This window comes from Hyperolius riggenbachi, chromosome 5, assembly GCF_040937935.1.
Source record: "Hyperolius riggenbachi isolate aHypRig1 chromosome 5, aHypRig1.pri, whole genome shotgun sequence".
NCBI classification, from domain to species: Eukaryota; Metazoa; Chordata; class Amphibia; order Anura; family Hyperoliidae; genus Hyperolius; species Hyperolius riggenbachi.
Window position 1 is genome coordinate 15,032,101 of NC_090650.1, and position 24,188 is coordinate 15,056,288.

Here is a 24,188-nt window from a genome sequence, read left to right on the forward strand (position 1 = left end):
CTCCTCTGAGGACAGTCAGTGACATGACTATGTACTCTGTAATGTGCTGCAGAAGGTGTCAGTGCTATATAAATACATAATAATAATATGGTAGGACATTAGACTATGACTATGGTAGGATTAGATTGTGAGCTCCTCTGAGGACAGTCAGTGACATGACTATGTAATCTGTAATGTGCTACAGAAGATGTTACTGCTATATAAATACATAATAATAATATGGTAGGACATTAGACTATGACTATGGTAGGATTAGATTGTGAGCTCCTCTGAGGACAGTCAGTGACATGACTATGTAATCTGTAATGTGCTGCAGAAGATGTTACTGCTATATAAATACATAATAATAATATGGTAGGACATTAGACTATGACTATGGTAGGATTAGATTGTGAGCTCCTCTGGGGACAGTCAGTGACATGACTATGTACTCTGTAATGTGCTGCAGAAGATGTCAGTGCCGTATAAATACATAATAATAATATGGTAGGACATTAGACTATGACTATGGTAGGATTAGATTGTGAGCTCCTCTGGGGACAGTCAGTGACATGACTATGTACTCTGTAATGTGCTGCAGAAGATGTCAGTGCTATATAAATACATAATAATATGGTAGGACATTAGACTATGACTATGGTGGCATTAGAGTGTGAGCTCCTCTGAGGACAGTCAGTGACATTACTATGTACTCTGCAATGTGCTGCAGGAGATGTCAGTGCTATATAAATACATAATAATAATATGGTAGGACATTAGACTATGACTATGGTAGGATTAGATTGTGAGCTCCTCTGAGGACAGTCAGTGACATGACTATGTACTCTGTAATGTGCTGCAGGAGATGTCAGTGCTATATAAATACATAATAATAATATGGTAGGACATTAGACTATGACTATGGTAGGATTAGAGTGTGAGCTCCTGTGAGGACAGTCAGTGACATGACTATGTACTCTGTAATGTGCTGCAGGAGATGTCAGTGCTATATAAATACATAATAATAATATGGTAGGACATTAGACTATGACTATGGTAGGATTAGATTGTGAGCTCCTCTGGGGACAGTCAGTGACATGACTATGTACTCTGTAATGTGCTGCAGAAGATGTCAGTGCTATATAAATACATAATAATAATATGGTAGGACATTACACTATGACTATGGTAGGATTAGATTGTGAGCTCCTCTGAGGACAGTCAGTGACAGGACTATGTACTCTGTAATGTGCTGCAGAAGATGTCAGTGCTATATAAATACATAATAATAATATGGTAGGACATTAGGCTATGACTATGGTAGGGATTAGATAGTGAGCTCCTGTGAGGACAGTCAGTGACATGACTATGTACTCTGTAATGTGCTGCAGAAGATGTCAGTGCTATATAAATACATAATAATAATATGGTAGGACATTATACTGTGACTATGGTAGGATTAGATTGTGAGCTCCTCTGAGGACAGTCAGTGACATGACTATGTACTCTGTAATGTGCTGCAGAAGATGTCAGTGCTATATAAATACATAATAATAATATAGTAGGACATTAGACTATGACTATGGTAGGATTAGATTGTGAGCTCCTCTGTGGACAGGCAGTGACATGATTATGTACTCTGTACAGTGCAGCAGGAGATGTCAGTGCTATATAAATACATAATAATAATATGGTAGGACATTAGGCTATGACTATGGTAGGGATTAGATAGTGAGCTCCTGTGAGGACAGTCAGTGACATGACTATGTACTCTGTAATGTGCTGCAGAATATGTCAGTGCTATATAAATACATAATAATAATATGGTAGGACATTATACTGTGACTATGGTAGGATTAGATTGTGAGCTCCTCTGAGGACAGTCAGTGACAGGACTATGTACTCTGTAATGTGCTGCAGAAGATGTCAGTGCTATATAAATACATAATAATAATATAGTAGGACATTAGACTATGACTATGGTAGGATTAGATTGTGAGCTCCTCTGTGGACAGGCAGTGACATGACTATGTACTCTGTACAGTGCAGCAGGAGATGTCAGTGTTATATAAATACATAATAATAATATGGTAGGACATTAGGCTATGGCTATAGTAGGGATTAGATAGTGAGCTCCTCTGAGGACAGTCAGTGACATGATTATGTAATCTATAAAGTGTAGAAGATGTAAGTGATGTATAAACACATAATAATAATGTGAAAATGATTGTTGTTTCTTCTGAATTGTTGTCCAGCATCCAGTTGTCATTTCTCCAATCCTTTTCTGAAAATGAGGAAATATGACTTGTGGCATTGGCCAACAACAACAAACTCCTTTCCCACATGAGGCCCTCAGAGGAAAGGGCAGTTTAACTTCTCTTTTATCTCAAGAGAATCTCTCACTTGAAGAGCAATTGTAATCTGTTTTTAAATACTCCTTATAGTGCATTTAATCCTTTAGGCTGTGGAATGTGTAACCCGTTCTTTGCATCTACTGTGCTGTTTTCTGGATTTATACAGTAAATCCTTTCAGACTATGCTAAATAAGAGTCCCACACACAGAAAATGGTGAATTACGAACAGAATAAAACTTAAAAGGAACAAACAGTCGCTCTCGTGTACACTGAGGATCCTATATGAAGAGACACACTTCCTCTTTACCACATACACATGTTGGAGATTTCAAACACATTTAGGGTCCCCAAGGCAAAACAAAAATAGACAGTGGGCAAGTTCCTGATATTACTCGGGACGTCTGTATAGACAAGGATCTGTGAAGTCCAAATTATGGCTGTGCACAAGGACACAATTATACAGTTTTCCACACTCCAAGTGGTATACGTCGCTTCTCCTTCACAGGGCAGGCCAATACTCAGCTTCAGTGAGATACCACCACCACACCCCAAGCAGTGGCCACTCACCATTACAGTAGACCCTCTATTAGATGGGCCCTCAGCGCTTGCGGGGTTATTAGGCCACCCCCTGCCGTGTCGAGCGTTTCCGTCCTCACCACTGACTGCTACTGTTGCTGGTTCCTTTCACCTCAAAAAGACATATACCAGAGCTCCCATAGCGTAAAACCATACGTAAAATGTATTATTAAAAAGAGTTTGCACTTACAAACATTTCCGGGGTCATATCGCATAGAGTTTTTATGGGCTCCACCCCAAACGTTGGCCGCCGGGTTGGCTATGGAGAGCTGTTCCTTCACCTCCCACTCGGCGTCCACGTCTGTCCCCATTATTTCTCAGTTTTCTGCCATTTTAGCTTTAAAATAACACATGCTACCATAATTAAAACCCACGTATTTAATTGGGTTAATTGGGTAAAGACCATTGTGTCTGCTATAATCCTGTGATTATGGGAAATGTTATCTGGGGTCCATTATTGTTTTTCCTACACTGTGTGTCACATGGTCACTCCTCAATGACCCCCCCCCCCCCCCCAACAGTTATTCCCAACAGGTATTCAGTCCAGCACTTTGGCCTTTATTCAATTCACTTTTTCTTGTAAGTTTCACAATAAAATGACTTTTAAGCTATCGGCAAGCAACAAAATACTCAGAATAATTATGCCAATACATTTTCATCTACACTTCAACTGTAAGGCGCTGATAAGTTATTTTAAACAGAAAATGAAACATTATCTCCAAGGAAAAAACATAGGAGAAAAAGTGAATTGAGTTTTCTCTTAAAGAGAATCTGTATTGTTAAAATCGCACAAAAGTAAACATACCAGTGCGTTAGGGGACATCTCCTATTACCCTCTGTCACAATTTCACCGCTCCTCGCCGCATTAAAAGTAGTCAAAAACAGTTTTAAAAAGTTTGTTTATAAACAAACAAAATGGCCACCAAAACAGGAAGTAGGTTGATGTACAGTATGTCCACACATAGAAAATACATCCATACACAAGCAGGCTGTATACAGCCTTACTTCTGAATCTCAAGAGATCACTTGTGTGTGTTTACCTTCTGTCCCCAGCTTCTCTCATGCACTGAACATTACAGGCTTCCTGCAGACAGCTCTGCCTGTGCCTGTGTTTGTAATTCCTCAGTATGTGACAGACCAGCTCCTTTCACAGCCTCCAGAGGAGGATTTTTATCCAGCTCTCTTCTATCACTGATAAGATAGCAGAGAAGCTGCTGGCTTATGTAAATAAAACACACACTGGAGTGTGCATAGAGGAACAGTTCAACACTGAAGAACTTGGCAGCCTTCCAGACACAGGCCGACAAGTCTGACAGGGGAAAGATACATTGATTTATTACAGAGATGGTTATAGTAGAAAGAGCTGCAGTAAGCCAGAACACATTAGAATAGGTTTAGGAACTTGTAGGATGGTAGAAAAAACGTTGTAATTTTTGTTACAGAGTCGCTTTAAGAGATAATTATAATTATAGTTATCTCTTAAGAGATAATTATAGTTATAATAGTTATAATAGTTATAATTATAATTATAATTATAGTTATCTCTTAAGAGATAATTATCTCTTAAGAGATAATTATCTCTTAAGAGATAATTTCTCATCTTCTACTCCGCCTGCGTTGCCGTGTCCTCGATCCCGCTGATGTCACCAGGAGTGTATAGCAGAAGCCCAGTATGGTCTGTGTCTGCGCAGTATGCTCCTGGTGCCATCAGCGGGATCGAGGACACGGCAACGCAGGCGGAGTAGTTTTCTGACTTTAAAGTCAGAAATTCCAGAAGTGAATCTGGCGGGGCCAGAGCATCGGGGAGTGGCTGCGCCAACACAGGATGTCTGCGGGGGACCATTAGAAGCCCCGGGTAAGTTCAGCTCATTTTCCCCCGACCACCCTACAGTATCCCTTTAAACTTTTAAAAACACTCAACTGAAAAATAAATACCAAAGAGTAGGTGAAAAAGTACTGTCAAAATTATTTTCTTTTCCTAGTGGTTTAAAAGGCGATTTATTGATTAGGTCTAAAAATTTCACTTTGGAGAAAACTCAGGGGAAAAGTTTATTGAATGAAGCCGTTATCTCTATTGGCTGTTTATATTCCCTTATTGCGTGATCTTACAGTTTCCTTTGTTCAATTTTGGGTTTACAGGTAGTCCTTGACTTTCGAACAACTTGCTGATATAAACGGCCTGAACATGTAGAATCCAATTCTGTGGTAACAAGTAAAAAAAAATCAAAAAGACCTTGAAGTTTTTGAGAAAATCTATTTTAAAAAATTCTAAATAAAAATGTTTTAAACTGGTAAAATTACATTTTTCTGTGGTACACTGAGGACACAGGGGTGGCAAAGTGGGGGACACTGAAGGCACAGGGGAACAGAGGTGACACAGAGGAGGACAATGGAAGCACAGGGAGGCACAGAGGAGGTACAGGGGACAGAGATGGCACAGTCTTTCGACTTATGGACAGACTCAGGTTAAAGAACAAGCGACACCCATGATAACCTAGAAATAAAAAACACATACATAAGTAGATAAATACTAGTTCTACTTACATAACAGATGTATTGTGCTATCCACATAATGATTCCTGTGAATTTTATAAAGGAAAAGCAGAAAATCCTATTCTAGGCAGTGGCCATCTTGCCAAGCTAATGCTGACATCATATCCTCCCTGACTCTTGTTTCCCCCCCTCCCTTCTCTTGCTCATTGTGTATTCATTAGCTGCCCTCCTCCCAGAGTCTTCAGACACTCCCACTGAGGTGTATACTAGGAACTACACTGTCTTATCCTCCAATCACTGAGTCACCTCAGCCTTGCTTGTGGAACACAAGTAATCAGGGCGTTTCTGATAAGCAGCTAGGCAGGGAAATAAATGGAAGAGGAGGAGTATATTATAGATAAAAAGAATTCCCAGCATTCAACTCTTTGGCACTGTTTGGCACTAGGGCCAGTGCTCCTAAAGTATGTGATAACTACAAACCATAACAGCAGAAAAAGTTTTGCAAGTTTTAAATGCAAGATCAGCATCTTTATCACTTAATACACTCAGACCAGTTGCTGTTGAAATTTGATTTTTATGGTGACATTACCGCTTTAAGGCTGACCTACTGTCCCTATCTGGTTCATCAACCAGGGACTACCTGTAGTTGGACCTTAAAGAAGGCATTCTTTTCATTTTTATCCGCATGATAATAACATTAAGGAGGACACGTTGATTCATAGCTCTGATTGCACAATATAAATTTTTAATAAACACTGAACATGTGTTCTGTACTAATAATAATATCACAATAAAAATATAGCACAAATACTTCATCGTTATTTTACATTATCTACAAGAGGTGGAAGGTGATCTAATTACAAGTAGTAAGAAAATACTTTGATACATTAAAATAAAAAAGAAATTGCTGTAAGACATACAATAATGTTCTGTACAATGGAAAATACACATTCAAAAGCTCTTGAACCACTGAAGCCCAACCCACCCTCATCTGTGATTGGTCAGGGCTCACGTAGGAGGAGGAGCATAATTATATTGAAAAATAAATATTTTCATTATATATTCATTTATAACTGGTCAACATTTTATACTGGGGAAATAATTTAACTTCTTATTATTTAGGTTGATGGAGAAGTTAAGCGGATTGCATAGTTGTGTTTTGTTTTTACTTCTGTTTTTTTTGGTATACATTTATTTGGTGCATATGAAACATTACAGATCAATATTTTTTTTAAGTGTGACACCTGCTGGTTTGACTGGCAAAGTATATTTAGCAGAAAAAGAGACTCGCTTTACTGTTGTGGTAAACAATAATATTGGTTTGCATGCAAAGTTTATGCAAAATGGAAAATGGGGTCAATGAAATTAATTATTTGCAGGCAGGCCAGAATCAAAATAAATGTCTATTGGTGAGTAATGTTGAGGCCTTGTTATTTTTTGTGTAGAATTTTTTTTCCTTTACTACTAAGCTGTAAAATTAGACCTTTTTTTTAATTCAAACCGTCAAGTGGAGCGCCAGCTACCGTCATTGTGATTTTTTTTTTAATTAGCTACATGCATTATTCTACTGATTAGAGAAAATATTGTTTGTCTGCTTTTTTAATGCCTGCTTAGGTTCTTTTTTTTTTTATTTTTTTTTTATTGATTTAGGTCACATTATATCTAAACAAAAAAGAACAGTTTCAGCTGAGCACATATTTGTATTCTAGAAGTCAATTATTTTTAGTAATAAAACTAAAAGCTAAATATAATACAAATCTGAAAAATAAATTACTATACCTTCCCTTCAAAATGGTCAATAGTCTAGTTTAGGGTACCCAGCAGGACACCTCATTGAGAAATTCAGCTGACGTGATTGGGTGGACGTCACCCTTTCGAACTGCTTGGTTTCAGATAGGTTGTAGTAAACCACGCCCACACTATTCAGCCAATCACAATGCTTCATGCCGTAGAGGGTGCTGTGATTGGAGAGCTGTTCCCTGTGTGGTTTCCTGCCCAGTACCCTAAACTAGACTAGCGCTGGAAAATGTACCTCAGGGGGCTGTTTATAAAAGTTTTTAAATCCAAACTGACGCCCCCCCACATGCTCCAACATTCTCTCGCCGGCGTACAGGAAGTAAGTTGCTGGTTGCCGAAAATGAATGAAATAAAAGCTGCTCTCACAGTACTGACGTTAAGCCAATTTAGCCAGATTTGCACAGCCAGACTTGTAAGGGTTAAGCTTGGTGTTGAGCACGCATAAATTTTCTTGTAGTAAGCACAGTACTGACGTTGCATGGCAGCGGAACAGACAATATAATCGCATCAAAACACAATGCAATTGCATTTCAATAGCACTTTTACACCAGCTCGCGATTTCTGAGAGAATGATGCAGCGCTTTACCGGACAACGCGATTTCACATCACCACTGCGATAGTATTTTTCAGGGTGTGCAACACCAATGCCATGTATGTAGTGTGAAAGTAGCTTATCTAAAACTAATTTCCTAGAGACTTGATGTATTTCTGAAGCAAATTTGGAATGTGTTCTGAGGAACCATTATCAATAAGGCCTAGTGCGCACCAAAATCGCAATCGCAAATCGCTAGTGCTTAGCGCTTTTCAATTGCGATTTTGCAGAGCAATTTTTGAACAGATGCACTTTCGTTCATGCTGAATTGCTACCAAAATGCTACATGCAGCATGATTGCGCGATTTAAAAAAAAATCACAACGCTGCTGTGGGAACACCCCCTTTAAACGTTACAGTAGCCAAGCGCTCTTGGTGTGCACTAACCCTTAGGCCCCGTTCACAATGGGGATCGCAAAATGGTAGCAAAATCACTAGCGTTTTGCAGCGGGGTTTTTTTGTGTTTTTATACTGGACTTTTCTGCGATTTTTGAGCTATTATGATTCGCGATTTTTTTTTATTGCAAAAAAGCACTGCATGTACTGCATTTTTGTTTTCCACAACCCTGAATCGCTGGCGATTGCTGCAGTGAGATCACTACCATATACTATAAATTACACTAGTGCTAGCAATCGCCGGTGATTTGAAAAACTGTGGGAAACGCCTATATATTGCCGCAGTGTTAAAAGGCCCTAAGGGCCCGTTCTCATTAGGGCAATTAGCGGGTGATTCCAACTAATCGCCAAAGCGCTAGCACAATAGAAACCTAATGGCAGTGATCTCACTGAGGCAATTGCCGCAGATCGCAGGCGTTTAGCGATTAACGGCAATCGCAAAACGTGTTACCTGTAGCATTTTGCTGTTATACTCAAGCGATCGCGGTACAGTGCTTAAACAAGCGCTGATCCTGATCGATGGGAATCGTAGGGGTGTACAGTGATGTTAATCGTGGTAAAATCACCTGCTGCGCAAAACGGTAGCGCTAAGTGCTGAATGGGTTCTAAGGGGGACTTTGCTAGGCAAATGAGGGCTGCCTTTTTCTCAATATCCTGGTCACAATATTTTAAGTTTTAGCTCTTCACCACATAAAGGGCCTCACCCAATTATAGTTCTGTAGAAACACAATATTTTAAAGACACCTCTGCAGAACTTTGCGTAAAAATGTTTTTAAGGTAATTTTGAATAATGTCTTTTATATCCATAAAAATAAACAATAATGTGTAATTAAGGATGGTCTGTAAGATGCGAATATTTCCGAATTGATGCTGGATTGTACAAATTTTGTAAGGCGTTTTATGGAGCTTGAAAATGAGCCAATCACGTCCCTCCAAAGTGGAAATAATCCTAGCTTGCATAAAAAATATAATGCAAGTTTTATGCAACTTGAAATTGGGCTAATCAAAATTGGTAGGAAGTGCATTTGATTGGCCAATTCCAAACTGCATACTATTTGCAGTAAATTTGCAGGTAAGTCAGAATTATTTGCATTTCCACAATCGGCTCTATGGTAGATCAGGTTTTACAGAATAAACCACAGAAAGTACCAGCAATGCCAGCGCCAATCAGTCATACCTAAACTGCGATTTTTACAATGCGATTGTAAAATCAGGGCAAGCAAACCGCTCCTAAAAACTGACCCCATTTGTGTGATGCAAAAAGAGAGTGATAAACCTCAAGAAAGTCGCAGAGGATGGAATTATACACAATGCCATTATTCAATAAATCATGGACAAAATGCGTTAATAGCAGCAACCAATCAGCCAACAGAAAGATAAAGAAAAATGCAGGTTTCTTTTAAAAAACGCTCCGAAAATCATCGCATTGCAAAATAATAATCATTAAGTGCTTAGCGATTGAGTTTTGCAGTGTGATCTAAGCCTTAAAGCAGAACTGTAGTGAAAGAGATATGGAGGCTGCCATATTTTTTTTTAAGCAATACCAGTTGCCTGGCAGCCGTGCTGATCCCCTGCCTCTGATGCTATTAGCCACAGACCCTGAACAAGCATGCAAATAAGAGGTTTCTGAATTTTTATCTAGTCGGACTTCAGGTCCAAGCTGCATGCTTGTTTCTGGTGTGTGATCCAGACACTCCTGCAGCCAAAGAGATCAGCAGGGCTGTCGGGTAGCTGGTATTGTTTCTAAGGAAATAAATATGGCAGCCTCCATATCCCTCGGAGTTCAGGTGTCCTTTAAAGAGGGCATGGGTGAAGCTCTGAGAAGGTTGCAGCATGAAGCTCTGGAAGTCTTTCCTAAAGGAAGTAACTCCCAATCATTTATGTGACTTTGGCTATTCAAGAAGTTTCTAAAAAATAAAAAATAAAGTCTGTTACGTGGACGGAGCACCTTTGGCCCAGTTATTAGTTTTAGCCATAGAACTTCAGTAAATTTTTCCCAAGTACTCAATATTTCTCAAAAATAAAATCTCAGTTCCTCGATATATATATATGTACATAAAGAGTATATAAAAATCTGTATTTCTGTAACGTAGCTTTGATGGTCAGAGAATGACCCAAGAGTTCCAAACCATTGGAGAGCTTTGTCCAACACAGTCTTGAGGGCCACAGCAGGCCACCTTGGTCCCTAATTTAGTCCAGTCAATGGTAGCCCAAGTCTAGCTTGAGATGAGTTTGCTTATTTTGCTGAGTCTCTTCCTGTCCCGGCTGTGGTGGTGTTGGTGGGCGTGGACGGGCTTGACAGACCCTTCATAATTGTGGCTGGATTCGTTGTGCTGCCTTGAATACCTTTTGCACTTGCAGGAAGTGACCACGGTGACTTTGTAGGTCCTGCTGGTGCCGTCGGCGCACTGCAGCTGGATCCGCTGGGTCCGGGACTTGTCATTGACACACCGCCACTCCTGGGCGCTTCTGCGGCTCCAGTATTTCAGGCCGTAGCCGCCGCCAATCCAGTTGGGTAAAATAGGAAGGGGAAGGCATTCTCCGGCGCAAACAAGCTCCTTCAACGGCCTCAGGCTGGTGCACTGACCGTCCGAAATGTACTTGGTGGACCTCAGCTCTCGGCACCCAACCTGGTGGTGGCCTACAACAAAAATAATGAGATGAAACATTAGTAACTCTGAAGATTAAGTCTATGTGTTCACAAATGACTGTGTAACTCAACAAAAACAACTAACTACTACATCAACAACTCTTATTTTTAATTGTATAAAAAACACATACATTTCAACTGAATTATCACAACTTAACTGTTTGTTTTTGTGGTTTTTTTTTTAACTTTTAACTTTTTGCCAGTCACCACCAGTTTAGAAGGGTCCACCCATGGCTGCTACACGGGGATGGTGGTCGAGCCAAAGAAATAAGTAGACTGCGAAGGAGGAGCTGTGCTGGAAGGGAGAAGTTGTAAGGGTGCATACACACATCCAATTTTGATTGGCCTATCACTGACCAATTTTAACACCTCCATGTAGTATGAGGGTCAGCAGACTTTGAATACTGTGGTCATACAGTGTAGGTAAGCTCTCATACCACATGGTAGTGGCAAAATTGGCCATTCATTGGCAATCAAAAAGCTGCACTTGGGAAAAGGAAGGGGGTGGGGTCACATTTGATCGGGTTCATGGCCAGGCTGCATACATTTGCATCAAATCAGAATTATTAGCATCTCATCGACCATCAATTGACCATTTAATAGAGTGAATCACACATCCATAACGATAAAGTTGTCGACCGTCATGGCAGCCATCCAACCATTCTTTCCCACGGTGCCCTGTTATCTGTGGCTGGAAAGTGTAATGGTTAAAGGCTCTGCCTCTGACACAGGAGACCTGGGTTCGAATCTCGGCTCTGCCTGTTCAGTAAGCCAGTACCTAGTCAGTAAGGTGACCTTGGGCAAGACTCCCTCTACTGCCTGCTGAGCATGCCCTATTGGCTGCCTCTCAAGCGCCTTGAGTCGGACAGAAGAAAAGCGCTGTACAAATGGTGGAACTATTATTTGTAAGGACAGATCTGATCCTGTGCGGTCACATGGACAAACAGCTCATTTTCTCCCCCATAATGCCCTGCGGGTGGAAATAGTAGGTTGGCGTGTTGTGGTCATGTGACTATTGCCTATGATGAAGATAAAGTTGTTGGATCGTTACGGCTGTTACTTCCGCCTTCTTCCCCATAATTCCCAGCGGTGGCAGCATGGAAACCGTCCAGCTGGTTTTGGTGGTCATGAGACCTTCACTTTTAAGCTGAGACACCTTCAATTACCAGTTTAGCCCTGTCTAGGAAGCAATGACCTTAATTATGTTTACAGGGAACCTGAGAACCGTCCCTGGGCCGCCAGACAAAAGAGGAACAAGGAGAGTTGGAATTTGACAAGACTTTTAAAAAGTGGTGGAAGCGTTGATGAGGGGTTCCCATTCCACCGGAAAGAGACTGTCAGCCGATGACAATGGCTGAAGCCAAAACATTTCAATGACACGCCGCCTCCAATCTGGGCTGAGATCTTGTGAGAGCGAGATATGACTCTGGTTTACATCCTCATCGAATGCTTCACAGCTCAGCTCTGAGACATACGTCTCACGCATTAACCAGAGGAGTAAATAACGACAAAAATCCTACTTACCTAAGGAGAGGGAAGCCTCTGGATCCTAATGAAGCTGTCCGCCGGTCCCCTGTTGCTGCTCGTGGACCCTCCAAAGATTACCAACAAGGGCTTGGCACAAGCGAGTTCATACTGTGCCTGCGCAAGTATGGCCACATCTATGCAGTAAGCCAGTGCCGCTAGGGCACGAGCAGCTCCATGGAACTGCACAGGTGCTTTCACGTGTTTTGGCAGCTAATAAATCGCTTTCCTAGCAGAAAATGGCTTCTGAGAGCAGGAAAGAGATAAAAAGGGTCAATAGTTCATACATTTTAGCTCTGGCATACTTCAATGAATGTGTCATTGAGCAAAAACAGTGGCTGGATAGTGTAATGGTTAAGGGCTCTGCCTCTAACACTCGAGACCTAGGTTTGAACCTCAACCCCTCCTGTTCAGTACTTCAATGAATGTGTCATTGAGCAAAAACAGTGGCTGGATAGTGTAATGGTTAAGGGCTCTGCCTCTAACACTCGAGACCTAGGTTTGAACCTCAACCCCTCCTGTTCAGTAAGCCAGCACCTAGTCAGTAGGAGACCTTGGGCAAGTCTCCCTAACACTGCTACTGCCTATAGAGCGCGTCCTAGTGGCTGCAGCTCTGGCGCTTTGAGTCCGCCAGGAGAAAAGCGCGATATTTGTGTTTGTTTGTTTTTTGTTTAATATTTGAACTCCATTTAAGAGAGTCAAGAGACGGAGCCCGAATTATGATAAAAACAGCGTAATTGGGAAAGCAGCAGTAGCTGTCAGCAAAAATCTTACCCCAGAGTCCATGGCGGCCTGGAGGGGGAATAATAATTAACGCCGCCGGGACTCTTGCAGGAGCAGTTTGAGACATTTTTTCAGTTTCACCCTGTGCCCAAATCTCACAGTGCCTTACATGTACACAACTGGATTAGCTGCATGCTTATTTCAGGTGTGTGATTCAGACACTACTGCTGTATGAAAGATCAGCAGGATAGCCAGGCAACTGGTATTGTTTAAAGGATACCCGAGGTGACATGTGACATGATGAGATAGACATGTGTATGTACAGTGCCTAGCACACAAATAACTATGCTGTGTTCCTTTTTTTCTTTCTCTGCCTGAAAGAGTTAAATATCAGGTATGTAAGTGGCTGACTCAGTCCTGACTCAGACAGGAAGTGACTACAGTGTGACCCTCACTGATAAGAAATTCTAACTATAAAACACTCTCCTGGCAGAAAATGGCTTCTGAGAGCTGGAAAGCGATAAAAAGGGTCAATAGTACATAAATTTTAGCTCTGGCATACTTCCATGACTGTGTCATTGAGCAAAAACAATAAAACAGTTAAAACTTAAAAAGTAGATTTAAACAGAAAAAAAAAACAGTGGCATATCTTACAAAGTCATTTTCAGGAGAAGGAAGATAGATACAATCGTTTATTCGTTTATTTTCGCTTTGGGTGTCCTTTAAGAGGAAATAAATATGGCAGCCTCCATATCCCTCTCACTTCAGGTTCCCTTTAATTTGCGGACATTTCTGCTGTTGGAGATCACATAAGATCTGAAAGTTTCTCGCCAATGAAGACGACCTACCCAGACAGGTTACCCTGGACTTCGAACCTTGAAACTTATGCTCAGAACCAAACTTCCTGAACTGTGTGTGAGCTCAGGAGCTGTTCAGTGCAGAGCTGTGGACGGAGGGGGCTCTGGCACCTCCTGATGACACGGAAGCTTCAGGTAGGTCGGGTGGGAGAGCTGCAGGTAAGATGGGGGTGGCGGAGTTTTTATGAGACCGGCCTTGTGTTGACATTTGCCGGGAGGCCTGGAGACGCGCTATCCCTGCCAGGAAGAGGAAACAAAGACTGGAACTGAATCAAAAGCCTTTTATGTGTGGGATAAATCACTACATATTTCTCAAGTGCCGCAGACAGGTGAGAGTGGAAGGGGGGCCACCCCAGCCACCCCCCCCCCCCCCTCCCCCAGCTTCCCCTGCAGCTGCCGGAATGGAAAGGATGTAAAGGTGGGAAAATGTGTATTCCCTTTTATGTGAAGTTATTCATATCTCTCAGCTGAGCACAAACCACTTCCACAGCTTCACAGCGAAAGATCCAGGTTTATTCAACAGAAACGTATCGCCATATGGTTATGAGCGGGATTCTCCTTTAAGGCTACTTGCACATCAAGACGTTGCGTTAGGTGCTACATTAAGGTCGCATAACGTGCCCCTAACGCGACGCCTGGTGCTCTTCGGTGTGGACGTCGGAGTGAGCCGCGTTGTGCAGCTCACTCTGGCGTCCGTGATGCCGTGATGACTCTTGGACGCATGCGCCATCACGTGGTCCCGCCAGCCAATCACCGCACAGAGCGGCCGCACCAGGAAGTAAACACTGCACGTCACATCGTGCAGTGAATATTAATTAGCCATGTGCATGGCCGCTATCCGCTCCTCCCCAACATGACTGCGCATGTGCAGACAGTCTAACGCGGCTTAAGCCGCTCTAACGCCGTAGCATGCTGCACTTTCCCGACAATGTGCAGCGTTACATGTTACGCAACGTGGGCAGTGTGAACAGCCCACTTGTGTTACATTGCTGTGCGTTGGGGGAGCGTTACAGGCTGAACTAACGTGCGCCTGTAACGTCCCTGTGTGGAAGCAGCCTTAATTATACTGTACTCACACTTTAATATACATAAAATGTTCTTATTCTGCCAGCTCTTAAGATACTGTATGTTGTCAGTATGAAAAGCTATAAGCTACCCCATCATGTACAGACTCAGTATAAGCTGTTGCTCTATGCCTGTATTAATAGTAAACTAACTGCAGCGTGTGCTGATCTCTGCTACCTCCACTATGTAGAGTATGAGCTGTTACTCTGTGCCTGTACTGATAGTAAACTAGCTGCAGTGTGTGCTTCTGATATCTGCTACCCCCAGTATGTACAGTATAATATAAGCTGTTACTCTGTGCCTGTACTGATAGTAAACTAGCTGCAGTGTGTGCTGATCTCTGCTAACTCCAGTATGTACAGTATAAGCTGTTACTCTGTGCTTATACTGACAGTAAACTAGCTGCAGCGTGTGCTGATCTCTGCTACCCCCAGTATGTACAGTATAAGCTGTTACTCTTTACCTGTACTGATAGTAAACTAGCTGCAATGTGTGCTGATCTCTGCTGCCTCCAGTATGTACAATATAAGCTTTTACTGTACTTTGTGCCTGTACTGATAGTAAACTAGGTGCAGTGTGTGCTGATCTCTGCTGCCTCCAGTATAAGCTGTTATTCTGTGCTTGTACTGATAGTAAACTAGCTGCAGTGTGTGTTGATCTCTTAGGGAATTATGTTGACTGCAGAGACTGGCAGGGAAGGATGCTAACAGCACAAATTGGCATAAAGGGATGCTGACTGCATAGACCAGCATGGAAGGATGCTGACAGCAGAGATTAGCAAGGAGGGAGGTTGACTGTAGAGATTAGCAGGAAAGGGTGCTGACTGCAGATATTAGCAGTGAATGGTGCTGACTGCAGAGATTAGCAGGGAAGGGTGCGGACTGCAGAGATTGGCAAGGAAGGGTGCTGACAGCAGAGATTGGCAGGGAAGGGTGCTGACTGCTGAGATTAGTAGGGAAGTATGCTGACAGCAGAGATTGGCAGGGAAGGGTGCTGATAGCAGAGATTTGCAGGGAAGGAGACTGACTGCAGAGATTGGCAAACATTTTTAGGGGGGCAATGGGAAGCTGGGAAACATTTTGGGGCATTGGGAAGCTGGGAAACATTTGGGGATGTTATTAGTAAGTGGCGGATATTTCTGGCCATAGTAAGGCGGCATCTTTGCCCCGGTGGCTTCTGGGTAAGGTCTCCCTCCATGTAATGTCACACATTGAGAGCGTGGGATCTGGGTGTCAGGCTAGTATTACCATTGTGCTGTTTTCTATAGGACAGGACGTGGCAGTGTCTCCGCAGGAAGTACAGTCTTTGTGATGGCCGGGATCACGTTTAATGTGTTACTGGTGTCATATTAGCTGCGGGGGGTCGGGGGAAGCGGATCGGAGGACTTCTAGGGTTACTTGTCATGCAGTGAATAATGCTTCTGACAGCAGCACAAGGCATTTGTCAAAGGCAAAGAAATATTTCCTACTGTAGGGCAGGCCGGAGGTGGCCCCATACCTGACTGACAGGGACAATGCCACCGCTAAGACAAGAGGGAAACTCTCACTTTCACCAGATGTGTGTAACGATAAGAATTACAGCTGTGTGTTGTCATTCAATACCTCCACTGCCCCCCCGCTGCTCTGTCCCACAGAGCTTGCAATCAAATGATTTGTTTTATTAACAATAACAATAATATTTATATAGCGCTTTTCTCCCTGGGGACTCAAAGCGCTGTGACCCTGCATTATGCAGTCTCAAAGGCTAGGGAAAAGAGGTGAGTTTTTAGCCTTTTTTTAAAGCTGTCCAGAGAAGGAGCCTCTCGTACTGATTGTGGAAATGAGTTCCATAGAGTAGGGGCCGTGTAGGAAAAGGCCCGAGCACCAAATGTTAAGTGTATCCTGGGAATAACCAGCTTCATCTTGTTGGCAGAGCGGAGGGTGCGTGGAGGGGGATCAGTGAATAATGGCGCACAGTGCCTATGCATAGAAATGGCGCCGCATTAAAAAGATACGCTTATCGCTATTTATCGTTAGTACTGCATAATAATGGCGCACAGGGAAAAAAAGAAGAAAAACGGCACACAGTAACGTTATTTATCAATAGTGGCACACACTAACGTTATTTATCAATAGTGGCACACACTAACGTTATTTATCAATAGTGGCACACACTAACGTTATTTATCAATAGCGCCCTACATAAGCCAAACTGCAGAAGTTATTTAACTGCAAAACGATGAATGGATTTAATGTAACACTGTCAAGGTTAGGGTTAGGCACCTCCAGGGGGGTCTTAGGGTTAGGCACCACCAGGGGGGTGGTTAGGGTTAGGCACCACCAGGGGGGTGGTTAGGGTTAGGCAGCACCAGGGGGGTGGTTAGGGTAGGCACCACTGGGGGTGGGTCTTAGGGTTAGGCACCACCAGGGGGGTGGTTAGGGTTAGGCACCACCGGGGGGTTTAGGGGTTAGGGATAGGTACAGAGAGGGTTCTGTGTGTTAACGCTAAATAACAGTAAGGCTTTAACGCTAAATAACAATAAGGCTTTAACGCTAAATAACAATAAGGCTTTAACGTTAAATAGCGATAAGCGGCAAACGGATTAGCGGCAACACTGTGCGCCATTATTCACAGGCGCCATTTTCAGATGGATGCGCGTGGAGGGGCATATAGCTCCAATAGATCCGCTATGTATTTGGGTCCCATGTGGTGTAGAGCCTTGAATGTCAGCGGTTAGATCTTAAAATTGATTCTCCATTTTACTGGCAACCAGTGAAGCGTTTGCAGTACTGGGGTGATGTGTGAGCTGCGGGGGGCATTGGCTAGGAGTCTGGCTGCAGCATTCTGTACTAGCTGTAAGGGGCGCAGAACCTTATCTGTAGATCCGATGAACAGGGCGTTGCAGTAGTCTAGTTGGGAGGATACAAATGTATGAACCAGGGCAGGTAGGTCTTCAGCTTCATTAAAGAACCAGTTTTGGTAAAGGGGAACACTGCCCAAAACCTGTTCATTTATTATTTAAAACAAAAGTTTGCTTTCCTAAAACAGAAAGAATTTGCGATAATTCAGGTTGGAGTGAGCTTGAGATGTCTCCCAGAGCAACACTGCTGAATATATGCAAATTAACCATTGTACCCTTAGACACTAAACACACCTCCAGAACCGCTGGAATGCAATGATGTGTCAGCTTGTTAATTTGTACAGAGCCATAATAATCCAACATGCATACAGACTGTTTCAGATTGTTTGATCCTCATCAGTGCATGGCATGGATTAATTTGGCTCTATGGAGTAGGGCTTGTGAATCCGAGAGGCACAGACTAACCAGCAAGCTCATGGTGACCCAGAACTCATTGGAGTGTGTAAGGGACTACAATGGTCCTAAAAGCCCCCTTACTAAGATGTTAAGATGCCATTTATTATTTAGTCATTGTTTTGCCACTGTAAAATCTTTCCTCTCCCTGATTTACATTCTGAAATTTATCACTGGTGGGGACATCTTTAGTTCTGTCAGGTGATCTGTACGGAATGTTCGTTACTGAGAGTTCTATGCACAGAGCGAGGTACTGCTTGCTTGGCAGTTGGAAAAAGGCGTAATTTCCCACAATGCAACGAGGTTCACAGACAGGAAACTGTCAGAACCATGGTCATGACATCACACTGTGGGAGGGGTTTCACCACAATATCAGCCATACAGAGCCCCCCTAATGATCTATTAGAGAAAAGGGAAAGATTTCTCATGGAAAAGGGGGTATCAGCTACTGATTGGGATGTTCAATCCCGTGTTACAGTTCCTCTTTAAGATCTGTTGTAAAATTACTATTAATAACACCACTAGACACTATGACAATCGGCCTAAATTCACTCCATGCAATGCAGAGGTTGATTGGACTGAGGTTGGAGATCATGCAGTCGCCTATTGAACCTTGACAAGTTATTGTAAAAATGATCTTGTTTTAGGGTTGCAAAGGTTGGCAGCCTTCACTTGAGTCACATCAGCTACTAGTGAGAATTGATGAATTAGAGTTTGTGCTGTCACTAAAAAATTAATTATGATAACCGAAAAAACTAGTAGGGTGCTTTTCATTCAGCACATTCTGGAGTTCCCCTTTAAATGCTGTCATCATGTCAAGGACAGCAAACATCAAAATAGCCGTCTACGCACCGCTTCGAGTTTCGCCTCAACTGTTTGCAATTTTCTGGAGCGTATCGGAGACATTACAAAGTGATTAGAACAAGTTTGAAAAAAAAAAAAAAGTTCCTTAATGTACAACAGCTGCAGAGATTTACTTACAAAAGACAAAACCACATTTTAACCAGTAAAAAGAAAATAAAAATAGATATAGCGTGTACCAATGTGATCAAGAACATCGTAACAAGAGGTCTATCGAAAGAATTTTACGGATGGCTTAAGAAGGGCACACACACTGGACTTTCATCTGCCCGATTGTCGGCCACAAAGATCTAACGAGGAAAGATTGATAATGTAGGGTAAGTAGTACAATTATAACTGACCGCCTACCCCACTAAAGTCTGATACACACTTTTAATGATGATTAACCAATCACTGACCAATCTGACCACCTCCATGTAGTGTGAGGGTTTAGCCTACACAATCTGCTCATAGTATTCAATATCTGTTGATCCTCACGCTATATGGGGGTAGTAACATTGGTCACTGATTGGCCAATATCCATCGTGTTACATCCCTATTGACTGACCCCTATAGGGGACTATCATAGTGCTTTCAGCAGACTATCTTTTTCTGGTCCTCCGCTACCCTCTCCGTAGAACTCAGGGCTGTATATCCATTTTTTGCACACTAAAGCCTTCAATTATTCAATGACAGACACACCTCCAATTATGATTGGCCAATGACAGGCTAGTTCTACCACCTCCGTGTACTATGAGGGTCAACAGATTTTGAATATGTTGAAGATTGTGAAGGTGAGCTCTCATTTTATGCTCATGGCAGTGCTAAAATTGACTACATATTGGCCAATCAAAGTTGGAAGTGTGTGTCAGGCTTTATACTTTAGGTTTCCACCTTGACTAATGGTTAAAGAAATGTTTTTTATCTGAAATTAACTAAAGGGTTCTTTATAAAGCAAACCTGAAGAAATAGAACATTAGTAGCAAAGAAATGAGTCTCTAATGTTTCCCAGTACAAGAAGAGTTAAAAAAACTTCAGTTATCTATGCAAACAAGCTTCTCTGAGCTCTCCGACTAACCAGGCTGAATACAGTCCTGTTTTTTGAAGCACTTAAACAGTCAAAAAATAGTGAGAGACAGCATGAGATAAGGTTTTACTACAGGAAAGTTGAAAGGGTCAATACTTCTGCTTCGTTTTATAGCTTAAAAGTAAATTGTTGTCCTATTCTGAAGCTACAACCCTACAAAAGTCCATGATGTTCACCACTAAACTCCCTTTTCTTCGGCATGTAATATTTTACCCCACTTCTAATGTTCACTTAACTCAGAACTGGTATTTCAGTGTTTGGTGGATTCTGGAGACCAAAATCATCTCATGGTGCCTTCTATCTCCTGAAGAACCTGAACTGAGAACTTTTACTTCGTTCCCAGCTCTGCCCACCTGCCGAAGCCATTATGGACATTACTAGATTACTAGAAGATGATAGAAAAACATATATCATTATCCTACTGGGAGAAGAGGAATCCACAGTGACAATCGCTGCACACTATGTCACAGCATGCCACAGACTAAGAGGAGCATAACGGAACTGTAAACCTAAAAAAAAAAAAAGTCCACAGACTGCTTAGCCATTGTCCCCCTACCCCACCCCCTCCTATGTCCCCCATTTCCCCTTGCTTTGGCAATACCTGTAATGAATCTTGGTCATGCCAATAAAGCTATCTTTGATTGTATTTGACATTCCCCCTCTCTTCGTTGAGTTTTCTACTGATTTGAGAGGATGGAAACCGCAATTGATGTAGCAGGAGAAGCTCCCCTTGTAGCGGAGGAGTGAGACTCTGGGTTGGACAGGAACATCTGAAGCACCTGATGAAGGGTGTGTCTCCGCTGAAACATTGGCCTCAATTCACTAAGCTTATCTCCTGTCTTTAATAACTCTTCTAGAGTTGTTACCATGGTGATAAGGCATGTAGTATTCAGGAAACATTTTACCTTAGGCAAACTTAAAGTTAACTCTTCTGTCTTTAAGTTAACTCTTTAACCACCCTGGCGTTCTGATTAAATCGCCAGGGTGGCTGCGGGAGGGTTTTTTTTAAATAAAAAAAAAACTATTTCATGCAGCCAACTGAAAGTTGGCTGCATGAAAGCCCACTAGAGGGCGCTCCGGAGGCGTTCTTCCGATCGCCTCCGGCGCCCAGAATAAACAAGGAAGGCCGCAATGAGCGGACTCCCTTGTTTTGCTTACATCGTCGCCATAGCGACGAGCGGAGTGACGTCATCGACGTCAGCCGACGTCCTGACGTCAGCCGCCTCCGATCCAGCCCTTAGCGCTGGCCGGAACTTTTTGTTACGGCTACGCTGGGCTCAGGCGGCTGGGGGGACCCTCTTTCGCCGCTGCTCGCGGCGGATCACCGCAGAGCGGCGGCGATCAGGCAGCACACGCGGCTGGCAAAGTGCCGGCTGCGTGTGCTGCTTTTTATTTGATGAAAATCGGCCCAGCAGGGCCTGAGCGGCAGCCTCCGGCGGTGTTGGACGAGCTGAGCTCGTCCAGACCGCTCAGGTTTAATCCTTAAAATAACTCCAGAGTTAAAGACAGGCTGTTCATTAACTGCGTGTGAAAATAACTACAGAGGAGGTAACTTAACTACAGAAGAGGTAACGTAAGGAATGAAGAGATAAGATAACTCTCTTACTGTGTGGAGGTAAGTTTTCTCTTGCCTTATTATCTCCAGCATGATCTTAGTGAATTGAGGCCAATTGTGTGTGATCTGCATTAAGCTACTCGTTATTTAATTAAAAACGTTGAAGGTGGAGACAATTTGTTTTGGCTCCAGAACATCTGGGAACCATAACAGGCGCATCTCACATGCAAGAGATAGAAAGGGATAGTGGTTAACAGACTCCACCTGCAGCTGTACTTGGTGGTTTTTGGGTGGACCAAACCACTAAACTGCCAAAAATAAATTAGAAAAGCAAAGTTTAACATAAATAAAATCAAATCCATAATTTTAGCAGATGCCTATACCATCTCACCAGGTTGGCTAAAGATAAAACCCTTTCACCTTTTAAGGACACTATGTGCATGGAGATTGGATGTTCTACCTACGGTATGTTTAAGAGATTTTTCTCCTGCACCCTCATATCATATTGATAGGTCAACTGGCTTCCCCTAAACTGGCTGTGGTAGACTCTGGGGACTTTAGATTGTGAGGGACAGCAAATGACATGTGTCCTTCATTGTTCTCTGTATGGCATTGTATATTCTGCCAATGCTTTATAAACAAAAAGAATAAACCAACACAGCACCAAAGTGCCCTTGGAAACTCTACAGACACACTGCCAAGAATCAAGATCTTTGGGCCAATCTGTTCTCAAACAGAGGGGGAAAAAATTAAAGAATGGTGTTTAAAAACAATCTTCAGAAAGATGTCTGAAGTTAGAAATGATAGGGGCAAACTTTTCCACTAACACATCATCTGTGGTTTTATAAATCGGATGCTGGCATGTGGCCCGAAGAATGGAACATTTCCAAAGAAAATTACACAGATCTTTTCACAAGGGCTGTACTTTTTAACGAATATGATGGTGAAGATGCTTTTGACGTAGAAGGTATCCTGACAGTAGATGGATGGACAATCAAGGAGGACTCGTTCAGCTAGTCCCATTCTATAAACAGATTCCACAGAGTCCCATGAGACCAGATTGGAAATTTGTCTGCTCATAAATGTGGGCAGCTCGGTGGTTAGCACCCTGTCCTTGCATAATTATAGTCCCTGGTTCGTATCCCAGACAGGACAACCTATGCAAGAAGATGCCCTTCGTTTTCACATCTATAGATATGATCGATTCACATTATGGGGAGGTCGAGACAAAAGTCGTAAAGCTGGAGGTCTGCCCGCACACTTCACAACTGATGATGTCTCATGGCAATAGTACTCCAAACAGAGTACATGCAATAGTGTTGCCAAGAAACGCATATATTTTTGGCAATTAATAATGAAAGCAGAGTTTCCCAAAATATCCTTTCATTAGAGACCATATCTATATAACAAGTCATTTCCCGTATTTGATTTCTTAAAAAAAATCGATCAAACGTTATTGACCGACTATGTGAAAACCAGTTGACTGATTGAATAAAAGATACTGGAACCCCATTAAATGAATACATTGGATCAGTTCTCTCTATCTGCATGGGGTTTGTAGGTTCTCCCTGTTCTGCAGGTTTACTCATACCTCCCAAAAACATACCGGTAGGTTAATTAGTTCCTCTCGAAATGACTGAGGAGGGGACATTAGATTGGGAGCCTTTACTGAGGGGCAGTAAGTGATGTACTCTGCAAAGTACCCCAGAAATGGTTCCACGCTATGGAAATTTATCTCAACAATAATAATAATATTTTGAATGGTAGACTTACTGGTTCTGTCCATAGCAGAGGGGTGTCTCCCTCCGTTGCGGGCTTGGTTGATGGAGCTGCTGTTGGCGGATTGCAGAAGGTGTTTATCCACGTGGGAATACAGGATCTCGGTCCCATCGTTCTTGAAGGACAGGCAAGTTTTGCAGAGCAGGCAGGCAAGGTAGAGGAAGATCTGCAGAGGTGAGATGGGCATGGTTCTTGGATGGCTGGATCCAGATGTGTGTGTGGCTTCCTATGCCTGGGATTCTGTACTCTGCCTGTAGATGCCTCCTCTTTATATACTCAGAGGGGGGGCTTGGCGTTCATTCAGGTGTCAACTTCTTGAAGGGGAAGTGCTGCAGGGAGAGAAGGGAGGGTGGTGGGGGGAGGAGGAGGGAGGGAGGGAAGGAGGACTGAGAGGCAGCACAGATTTTATTTTTTTGCTTGCAGGGAAAGTTGTATGAAAAGGCTGATCTCTCTCTCCTGAGCACAGACACGAGGGGTGCAGGTTACACAGTGCGAGGCTGATAATATGCTCTATATACCGGGAGGCCTGGGGGGGACAATGGCATCAGGAAGTCTATGGTTCAATAGTTGGCTTTGTTTCAGGACCATACAGGAGGATCTGTGTCTGAATCTTCGCTGGGCTACGTGAGA

The 24,188-nt window shown here is 42.7% G+C and overlaps 1 protein-coding gene across 1 annotated transcript; it reads right to left on the reverse strand.

Annotated features, from left to right (window-relative positions):
- Positions 1 to 6,138: 6,138 nt before the first annotated feature.
- On the reverse strand, positions 6,139 to 23,787 carry SOSTDC1 (sclerostin domain containing 1). The gene is made up of 2 exons (XM_068235106.1): positions 23,553 to 23,787; positions 6,139 to 10,827 (listed from the first exon to the last, which is right to left on the reverse strand). The coding sequence occupies exons 1-2, from the start codon at positions 23,743 to 23,745 to the stop codon at positions 10,403 to 10,405; spliced, it is 618 nt and encodes a 205-aa protein (XP_068091207.1). The 5' UTR covers positions 23,746 to 23,787; the 3' UTR covers positions 6,139 to 10,402.
- Positions 23,788 to 24,188: the final 401 nt, after the last annotated feature.

What these genes read in the sequence shown, in the direction of transcription:
- SOSTDC1 (XM_068235106.1), bottom strand. Translation starts at nt 23,745, where the DNA reads ATGCCCATCTCACCTCTGCAGATCTTCCTCTACCTTGCCTGCCTGCTC. An exon ending in CTCTGCTATGGACAGAACCA is followed by an intron (nt 10,828 to 23,552) that starts GTAAGTCTACCA and finishes TTTTTGTTGTAG; the next exon opens with GCCACCACCAGGTTGGGTGC.